The sequence below is a fragment of the Mytilus trossulus genome, chromosome 7 (genome assembly GCF_036588685.1).
Source record: "Mytilus trossulus isolate FHL-02 chromosome 7, PNRI_Mtr1.1.1.hap1, whole genome shotgun sequence".
Classification (NCBI taxonomy): Eukaryota; Metazoa; Mollusca; class Bivalvia; order Mytilida; family Mytilidae; genus Mytilus; species Mytilus trossulus.
In genome coordinates, this window is record NC_086379.1 from 53,165,109 (window position 1) to 53,176,344 (window position 11,236).

Consider the following 11,236-nt stretch of genomic DNA (forward strand, 5'->3'; position numbering starts at 1 on the left):
AAAATTATTGACAATGACTATCACCACAAAACACAGATCAAGTTTGAATTGTGGTGGCGTCACTTTTACTGTTCTAGAGTTATGCCCCTTTACAAATGGAAAAATTCCTGAATTTTTCGTTTCCATTCTTCTTAAGTCTGCCTCAACTAAATGTTATGAAACAACTTAAAAACAATGCTTATTTCCACAAAACACAGATCGAGTTTGAATTTTGATGGCATCTCTTTTACTGTTCTAGAGTTATGCCCCTTTACAAATGGAAACATTGCTGAAACTTTTGTTTATATTCTCTAACTTTAGTTTGCTTCAAACTAAATGATATGAAACTTATAAACAATGCTTATTACCAGAAAGGAAGATCAAGTTTGAATGTGGGTAGCATCATTTTTACAGTTCTTTAGTAAAAGTTACTTTATGAATTCATATGCAAGCAGTGGTATCTATGAACACATTCTCCATTCATTTATTATATGGTTATCATAAAAGGTAGGGTAGATGACTTGTATGTTATATTATCTTATTCTTTTCATTCACTGACAAATAGTTCATAAGACCAGAAGGTTCTGTTAAAAGATTTTTATGGTTTTCAAACATCACATGTAGGTCAAAAACTTTTCATATTTTCATTTAATAATACAGGGCCAGATGACAGTAAGTAGATAAGACATTTATCACAAGAATCACCACAACATTTTCTTGCAACTGATCTGATTGGTATTACAGCTATTCAAAACAACTTTAGTTGTAACTGGTTTAGGTGGCTTTAACTTAGTTGTACCAAGGATTTGTATAGTTAGACTACTATACAAATCCTTGGTTGTACCCAATTTCTATGATAGCAATATTAAGTATGTTGTTGTCATATTAAATGTTCAGTAACCAGTTTTAAATTCACTTGACTTTGCTCAAGTTTGCATGAATCTACATATTTCAGAAAGCTATTGTGGTATTTTAATGACATATTCAGACTCATTTTGTTTTATACAAATCAATTTTTATCATGACCTACATTTCATGATTGAGTGACTTTGGTTATGTTTCACATCATATGCATTAGGTCCAAAGGTGTGTGTCATTAATATTGTATTTCTTTGTAAAGATACACAAGAGTATTTTATCTACTTAATCAGTTTTGATTATACAAGGCATGTGATTGCATTTAACATAACACTTTTGATAGTAAGGTGTCCATGTCTTGCACACCAATATTTTGTTCATTGTTTTTTTTTTACAATTTGAATAATTTGGATCAGTTGGAAAAAAATGTCTTTGATACGGTGTTTCTTACAATGTAGAATGTGTGAAGTGGCAATTTCAAAGACACAAAAATCTGTCATATATGTATACTGGCATTTATTTCTGCTTATCAGTGTACAGGCATTTCTGTCCATTGCTGCTTATTTTCTTGTTTTGTGGTGTTATGTTTATAGAAGTGATTGTTATAAACCTGATAGATGAAGCAGAAGTCAGGTGACAGATGCAGACACAATTACCATTATTTTAGCTATTAACATGCAGGCTTCGGCTTTTTTTTTTACTATAAGCAATTTATTTATACTATGATAAAGTACAAACTGTGTACAACCATTCACATCATCTTATCATCATTTCTAGATATCTTTAACCAAAATATATATATATATATATACTTTAGTGTATCGTATCCTTTTTGTAATAGATTTAAAACGTGCATGCTTTATCCGTTTTCTCATTTAGTTTGTATTATTTATTTATCAATGAAAACAAAGTTCTAAGGGATTGTTTGTGAAAAAGTAGAAATATAAGTAGGGACAATAGTAAAAACAGGTGAAGAAAAAAACAAAGGAAGAGAAAGACAACACCACAGGAAAATAAAAAAGGAGTTGACAGTCCACAAAACACATTACATACCAAATAAGAATGTTCTTTTAATATTATTTGGAGAAGAATACAATATCCAACTCCTTTGAAAGACTCACACATTTTCTTATACACAAACTGCTCAAAATCTTGAATAATAAAAGATAAAGATAAAGATAAAGATATTGTATTTCCTAATCATAGGGCTCATAACAAGCATGTAATCACCTAAAGTAAAAATAAAAAAATGCATATCAATACATGTACTTGGAACCATGTTCCCTTATGTCATAGAAAATCCAAATGTTTGTTTCATCTAAAGTCAACAAAATGTAAAAAATTGTAGAATGGATTACCTATTAGATAAATAATGTATATGCTTTGAAAGGTGTCTAAACCTTAAGCTTTCTCACATACATCTAGCTCTGTTATACATGTAGGACTGAACTTAAAAAATCAGACCTAAACCTTATTTAAATAAAATTGAGAATGGAAATGGGGAATGTATCAAAGAGACAACAACCCAACCATAGAAAAAACAACAGCAGAAGGTCACCAACAGGTCTTCAATGTAACGAGAAATTCTCGCACACAGAGGCGTCCTTCAGCTTGCCCCATAAGCATTATAATATGATATGAAACCTAAAAAAAGAATTTCTAAAACTTAGGCTTAGACAAGAAATCCAAAGCATTAGTTTAAACCAAGCCTGATAGACAGCTTTATGTATTCTGCTTATTTACCCTTTTCTACATATATAATCATGATAAAATTTTGCTTGTTATCAACTAATGTTATTTTTAATGATTTTTAGGAAGTGGCAGTTCAACTTACATTGTTGGAAATGTGCAACGTAAATTAGGATATATTAAAACACAAGAAACAGAAAGTAAGTAAAATTTTACATTATGGATCTTATTAAGCCAAATGTAGACTATTGCCAATGCTGGTTATATATAGATTCTTACACTGCAACAAGTGTATTACGATATTTCTCCACTCGAGACAGTTAAATTTAACTGTCGAGAGTGGAGAAATATCGTAATACACGAGTTATAGTGTTGGAATCTGTTTCTCTAATGCTTTTTATCGTTCTTTTTCAAAGACTTTCAGAAGATTGTGCTCTTTATATGCGACATCATCAGGCAAGGTCGCCTTTTTTCATGACGTCACAATAGGAAAATTGAGAAGAAAACAAAACATTTCGACGTCATAATAAAATTTCGACTAATCATTTGCCGAGAACAGATTTTTCACTAGTGAGGAGAAATATTTTTCTCACACCGGTCAGGAAATGTAAGAATAGCACAAAAATTAGAGAAAGATTATTTCTGGACTATGCAAACATTTACATTGAAGTGTAATATCTTCTTATCATAGAACAAAACAGAAAGGTTTCCATTATTCAAAATAAATTTTTTTTTATTTGGCTTCATAAGAAACATTGCAAGTTATAGACCCCCTAATAATTTTACAATCATATGTATAAAGGCAATCCAAATAAAAGGTTTAAATGATCTAAAATTGAGTTCCTAAATAAGCACTGACTGATAATCTTTATTGAGTTATGACCTTTACAAATATAAAATGAGTTATGGCCCTTAGACATATAAAGTGTTTGAAAAATAAAAAAATAGGATTTTGCAGAGAATTATTTTATAACATCTACATCTATTAAATAAAGTTGAGATGTAAAAAGAAAAAGGTATAAAAACCGGATAAAAATCATTTTTATGAAATGAGCTGCTTAGGATAGTAATCACCCTTATGCAAGTGAAAGTATACATGTACATGTATAAGACTTTGATTAATTTTGGAACACTCAAATACAAATGCAAATTTATTTTGTAGATTTTCTTATAACAGCATAAATTCTAAACAGTTACAGATTTTTCGTAGAGATTTTTTTCAACCTGTAATAGGATAATAGTCAGATGTATTCATAATCATTTGCATAAGGTCGATTTATATCTTCAGCAGCTGAAGTTTTGTTTAAATGTTCAACAGTAAATGCCACGCGCGGATCCAGAAGGGGGGGGGGGGGTTCCGGGGATTGAAACCCCCTTTTTTTTGGATGATCAATGCATTTGAATGGGGACATGTGATTGGAAACCCCCCCCCCCCTTTTGTCATGGGTAAGGAACCACCCCCCTTTTTAAAATGGCTGGATCCGCCCCTAAAATGCTATGCCAAAGTTTTGCAAAATGCAACATCTTAAAATGCATGAAAATCAGAATACAAACGGAAAAAAAATGTAGTAGTACTTTCGACTTTGATAAATAAATATTATATAAAAACTATCTACAGGATTTTACAGTTTTTGTTGTTGTTTTTTTTTAATTTCTATGTTAACTTTTACAGAGAGAAAACATATGGCGTTTTCCAAAAGAAGATCTAGAATGAAGATTTATTTTGATAATCCAGACAAAGAATTATTCCTATGGGCAGTGATGATGAATAGGAAAGATATAGCAATGCTTTTCTGGAAACGTGGAAGAGATTATACATGTAAGATAGTTTATTGTTTTACATATAACAGGCAACTGTCAGAAATTATTGTGTGCATTTATTATTGGGATTTTGTCATTTATGACTTGGGATTTTGATTTTTGTGTTTAATTCATATAAAATATTTCAAAATGTAAGTTTAAATTATTGCGTTTACAACTCTGTTGTATTTTTTGCAATAATGAAACCTTGCAATAATTTCTGAATTTGCAGTATTATTTCAACTAGGAATTATATTTAATTATGGAATTTGTATAATTACTTGTGCTTGAAATTTTTAATTAATTCCATGTTTATTTTGTATTTTAATGTTCTGTGTGGCGCACAACTATTTCTATTACAAAGAAGATAGCATTTTTTTAATAGACTACTGTGCCGCGCACACAGTATCTATACAAAATACATTGTGAAAAATGAGACAATAGCCTGTTATATGTAGAATTACAATGGAGAACCATTTTAATGCATTTTTACAGCACTCTGTTAAGTAAAGTGACAAAAAGTAGTTTCAATAAGTTATGCTGCTACTGGTTTTGACTTCAAATATTTAAATTATTTGTTATCTGACAATAAGCTAGCCATTCCTCTAAAATATGATTAACACTGAGACTTTGTGCTTACTTGCTGTTCCCTATCCTGACCCTCAAGTGGATATGATAAAAGTATTGCATAAGATTGCAGAAATTTTAAATGTATAAATGCTTAGCAAGAACAGATCTCAGGTAAGTCAACATAGTTGAAATACGAGGTTTTGTGAAAATCTGCACACAAGCCTATAGAAAACATAAACTTTGTTGAACATTTAAATTTTACCAATCTAATAAAAATTAGTTCTCCACACTTGCTCCTTGTTGTTAATATGTGTGTGGGAAACAATTAGAGCAAGTGCTGGGAACTAATTTTAATTAGATTGAAATTTTACATTAATTGGTATTCCACTATAGCTAATAATTATAATAATGACTTCAAAGTATTTTATCTTCCCTTCTTCTGTATTGTATGTTCATAATATTCTTTTTTCATATGTACAGAAATTTCTAAAAGGCAATGTTTTTTTTTAGGTTCAGCTCTGATGGCCAGTGCTTTGGCCAAAGCTTTATCAAATATAGCAGATTCTGATGAAGATATGGAGCTTAGTCTGTCATACATGGAAAATTCTAAGTAACTATCTTGTATATGAATTATTGAAATGGTGTTTTAGTCATTCAAGTACTGCCTTGCATTATTTGAATGGCTTCTCAGTTATTCATGCATTCAAATTATCCATTTCCTTGATGTGAATGTTGAATAGTCTTAAATTGTCCAAGGGTGTACCAGCTTCCTCCACCAATAAAAACTTTCATTTGGAAAATAGACAATAATTCTGGAGGTGGCGTTAAACATCAATCAATCAATCAATCAATGGGTTCAAAATTTGAATAATAATTTTAAAGAATGAGGTAACTTGTTGATTGCATAATCATTGGCTTAGAAAATTTTTCAAAACCCAATTGATTTTTTTTAGAATAAAAGAGATAAAACTATTCCTAAACACAACACATGATTTGTTGTCCAAGTGATACAACCTGCTTAAGGAGAACATGGTGCAACAAACTGCACAAATTTCAATAATAGGCAGTAACTTCTAATTATTTGAGAAAGTATGATGAAACTATCCACAAAAAAAAGTTATTAATCACATTCAGTTCAGATCAACTAAGCAGGCACAGCACAACAGATTGTACAGAAAAGAGTAAAATGATGATGTTACCTTACTAATTATGATGAGTGATTTATATACTTAATGATTACCAAATTGAAAAGGTCATGTGAACCCATATCATTGTCAATTGTTTCTTATGTTGGTTTTTAAGTCTTAACTAAACTTAAAGTGAAAACATATGGTATTCTAAAGAGCTCATGTGTCTTTTTTAGGTTTTATGAGGGTCTAGCATGTAGTTTGATAACTGAGTGTTATATACAGAACCGATATTTAGCCACATCCATGCTAGTACAGACAGTAGAACAGTATGGTAATACCACACAGTTTACACTAGCTGATGCTAATGAGATGATGGATTTCATGGGACAAACAGCATGTATGGCCAAACTGAACAGTATCTGGAAGGGTAGAATGGCTCTTTATACATCTAACATGAAGGTATATTATAGATGATTTTCCAAATGAAAAATCGTTTTTATACGACCGCAAATTTTGAAAAAATTTTCGTCGTATATTGCTATCACGTTGGCGTCGTCGTTGTCTGAAAACTTTTAGTTTTCGCACTCTAACTTTAGTAAAAGTGAATAGAAATCTATGAAATTTTAACACAAGGGTTTATGACCACAAAAGAAAGGTTGGGATTGATTTGGGGAGTTTTGGTCCCAACATTTTAGGAATTAAGGGCCAAAAAGGGCCCAAATAAGCATTTTCTTGGTTTTCGCACTATAACTTTAGTTTAAGTTAATAGAAATCTATGAAATTTTGACACAAGGTTTATGACCACAAAAGAAAGGTTGGTATTGATTTTGGGAGTTTTGATTCCAACAGTTTAGGAATTAGGGGCCAAAAAAGGTCCCAAATAAGCATTATTCTTGGTTTTCGCACAATTACTTTAGTGTAAGTGAATAGAAATCAATGAAATTTAAACACAATGTTTATGACCACAAAAGGAAGGTTGGTATTGATTTTGGGAGTTTAGGTCCCAACAGTTTAGGAATTAGGGGCCAAAAAGGGACCCAAATAAGCATTTTTCTTGGTTATCGCACCATAACTTTAGTATTAGAAAATAGTAATCTATGAAATTTAAACACAAGGTTTATGACCATGAAAGGAAGGTTGGTATTGATTTTGGGAGTTTTGGTCCCACCAGTTTAGGAATAAGGGGCCCAAAGGGTCCAAAATTAAGCTTTGTTTGATTTCATCAAAAATTGAATAATTGAAATTCTTTGATATGCCGATTCTAACTGTGTATGTAGATTCTTAATTTTTGGTCCCATTTTCAAATTGGTCTACATTAAGGTCCAAAGGGTCCAAAATTAAACTTAGTTTGATTTTGACAAAAATTGAATTGGTTGGGTTCTTTCAAGCAGGGATGGGGTAATTAAAAATGTAATGGTAATTAAGCGTAATGCATTACATTTTTCCATGTAATTGAATGTAATGTGTAATTGAGCATTTTATTAATTACATGTAATGGTAATTTAATTAATTACATTGAAAAAAGCATGTAATTCTCAATTACTTTTGAATTACATTTCAATTACATGTACGTTTATGGTGTTACAGTTGAGGATTGTGTTTAATAATATAAATTGTAAAATTATATATGTATTTTTCAAATATTAATATCACATGCTTTTTTAATATATGAAGTCTGTAATTCATTCTAAAGTTTTTATATCATTTATTTATTTATATTTTATAATTTAAAAAATGTGATAATCATATAAAGGGGTTGTTCTAGTTTTTAAGAAAGATCTTTAACTAAATAGATTGATAAGTAATAAACACCTTGTTTAACAAAAACAATAAAATGTGTCACTGTGAAACATCTTTCTGAGACAGTTCATTAGGAATTTAAAATCACTGCATACAATCATTTTATGAAATTAGTGGTTTATTCCTTGAATGCCAACATTCTTTGTTCTACCGACAATTTACCTGTAAAATTGTGTTGGCGTTCAAGAAATAGGTGCAAGAAGTTATCACAACAAGAGTGCATGCTTATCAAAACAATCATAATAATTAAACAAATAGGTAAATACAGGTATCTAAATATAGTTCATGTTTGTTAAGTTGTTAAAAATCATATTTTGCCTCTCCTGCTTGAACAAATATGGATTCTCTTAAAATGAAACTTTCAAAAGTGTTGCATCAGAAGGTGAGGACTGTAAGGATTCCAGTTTGCACAAATTCTACAAAAGAATCTTTGGACTTTGAAGCTGGTTTTTTTTCTCAATATTTCTATAGTTGTGTGTGCTGTAATATCCTACCATATTACTGTTTTAATTTCTTGAAACATTTGTAGAGTTTCCCGCTTAGAAGTAGATAATTTTTTTAATTTCATTAATTATACAACTGAAATCTTCATATAGTTTATATTAACTTTTAAAATATTTAAACTGATATGGAACTAAACAAATCTCATATCCTTTATTTAGTTTTATATAATTGTATTTAACTAAAATTTCATTATTTTTTTTTAATATTTCTTATGTTGTTAACATATATTCATTCCAAACATATCTTTTATTATAAAAAGTAATAAAACGGTTTCATTTTCTTTATTTCTTTAAATTCATAATAATTTTACCCCTAAAATCTTCTATTTCCTCTTATGAGAAAGTGATAAAATGTTGCATTTCTATAAAGTTCATTAATTATTTTTAACAGTTAAATACTTATAAAAACACCTATTGTTATTATATAAACATCTATTGAAATATTTTTGTTGGCATTCAAGGAATATGTAACATATAAAATGTTGGCATTCGAGGAAGACACCAAATTAGTATACACAAAAGGATTATAGAAATAAAAATTAACAGTTGTAAAAACAAACAGCAATTAATCAGATTAAAATGTCCAGGGGCAATGCCACTGTTACATGTATTTTGTCTAATTAGCAAAATATTGCTAATATTTAGAAATTATAGACATTGCTTGTACTAACAAATATTTTCAATATTTTGACAAGCATACTTTTTAATATTTTTAAAGTAAAATGAAAAATATTTTAAATTCATTTATAATTTCTTTATTCATATTATGTTTAATTCAAATGAGTTCGTTTCTGAGATGTCAAAATACCCCTTGATGTATTGGCAAGTTGATAGGAACAGATTCCCTCTCCTATCAATATAATGATATTCTAATCATAAAACTTCCATGTCCTGATCGAGGAATATCTTGCACAACATTAGATCCTGTCAAAAGACTATTCACAACTGCTGTTTTCAGACCAGAAGATTCAGACTATTACTGACAAAACATTAAAATAACTATATTGAAAGATTATCGAATGCAACACCTAAACTATGCATACATGAATATTTTACACATGTGCATTATATAACACGTAAAATATTGTTAAAAAATATCATGATGAAATGTAATGTGTAATTTAATTAATTACTTTACTAAAGTAATTGTAATTTAATTAATTACATTTCAAAATCTGTGTAATGTGTAATTAGTGTAATTGACCATTTTTGCAATGTAATGTGTAATTTAATTAATTACATTCCAATGTAATTGACCCCAAGTCTGGTTCTTTGATATACTGAATTTAAAAATGTTCTTAGATTTTTGAATGTTGGCCCAGTTTTCAAGTTGGTCCAAATCGGGGTCCAAAATTAAACTTTGTTTGATTTCATAAAAAATTGAATTGGTTGGGTTCTTTGATATGCCAAATCTAACTGTGTATGTAGATTCTTCATTTTTGGTCCTGTTTTCAAATTGGTCTACATTAAAGTCCAAAGGGTCCAAAATTAAACTTAGTTTGATTTTAACAAAAATTGAATTCTTGGGCTTCTATGATATGCTTTATCTTAAACATGTATTTGATTTTTGATTATGGGCCCAGTTTTCAAGTTGGTCCAAATCAGGATTCAAAATTATCACATTAAGTATTGTGGAATAGCAAGAAATTTTCAATTGCACAGTATTGCACAATAGCAAGAAATATCTAATTGCACAATATTGTGCAATAGCAATTAATTTTTTCAATTGGAGTTATCTTTCTTTGTATAGAATAGTAGTTGAATCAACTTTAATCATTGTTTTATACAATATACAATGTATTTTCATTTTAACTACCAACTGATAAATTAAAACAATCTTTACCATTCAGTGATAACAAGCACTTTTTATTACATTTTAATATTGTATCATGTATTTAAATGAGCAGTTATTGTTGCAAACTTCATTAGAAATTTGAATTGAAATCAGTACATTATAACTTTAGTATAAGTGAAAAGAAATCTATGAAATTTAAACACAAGGTTTATGACCATAAAAGGATGGTTGGTATTGATTTTGGGAGTTTTGGTCCCAACAGTTTAGGAATTTGGGGCCCAAAGGGTCCAAAATTAAACTTTGTTTGATTTTGACAAAAAATGAATCCTTGGGGTTCTTTGATATGCTGAATCTAAAAATGTACTTAGATTTTTAATTATTGGCCCAGTTTTCAAGTTGGTCCAAATCAGGGTCCAAAATTAAACTTTGTTTGATTTCATCAAAAATTGAATAAATGGGGTTCTTTGATATTCCAAATCTAACTGTGTATGTAGATTCTTAATTTTTGGTCCAGTTTTCAAATTGGTCTACATTAAGGTACAAAGGGTCCAAATCATAATGTGACATAAACCTATGTTGTGTCAACTATTTAATCACAATCCACATTTAAAGCTGTATCAAACTTAAAAGTTGTGTCCATACTTGTCCCATCTGTTCAGGGTTCTACATCTGCGGTCGTATAATGCTGCGCCCTGCGAAGCAACTGGTTAAATCATGAAGTACAGCATGCTGGCTGGCAGGCAGGTGGCTGGCAGCTTCCAACAATTTCTGTGTAATTACTTATGAACCCATTTATCAATTTATTTCAAATCTAAATATATTGTTACTGGTGACAAAATGGAGGTTAAATTTGGTATTGACTTTTTTTTACTTTTACTTGTCAGGACATGATCTTTGAAGGTTTGGAAGAGGGGCAGAGTATGACATGTCAAAAAGGCATAAAAGCCAAACATCAGAATACATCAATTTCATTCATACTACAGTAGACTCCACCTAATCGGATATCGGCTAAACGAATATATCGGCTATTGTATATTATTTCAAAACACCGAACCATTCCCTATACATTTCAGTCAAAATACATCGGATAATCGAATATCGGTTATTAGAAT

General features: G+C 29.8%; 1 protein-coding gene across 4 annotated transcripts in view; it reads left to right on the forward strand.

The window, feature by feature from the left end:
* LOC134725293 (transient receptor potential cation channel subfamily M member-like 2) overlaps nt 1-11,236 on the forward strand; it is a 50,359-nt gene that overhangs the window by 20,862 nt on the left and 18,261 nt on the right. For 3 of the 4 annotated variants that reach the window (XM_063588989.1, XM_063588988.1, XM_063588991.1), the window contains exons 15-19: nt 640-651; nt 2,652-2,726; nt 4,199-4,345; nt 5,407-5,506; nt 6,260-6,485. In XM_063588989.1, the coding sequence (XP_063445059.1) occupies nt 640-651; nt 2,652-2,726; nt 4,199-4,345; nt 5,407-5,506; nt 6,260-6,485 (560 nt within the window). The remainder of the gene's footprint in view (nt 1-639; nt 652-2,651; nt 2,727-4,198; nt 4,346-5,406; nt 5,507-6,259; nt 6,486-11,236) is intronic. The other variant, XM_063588990.1, reaches the window with a different exon arrangement.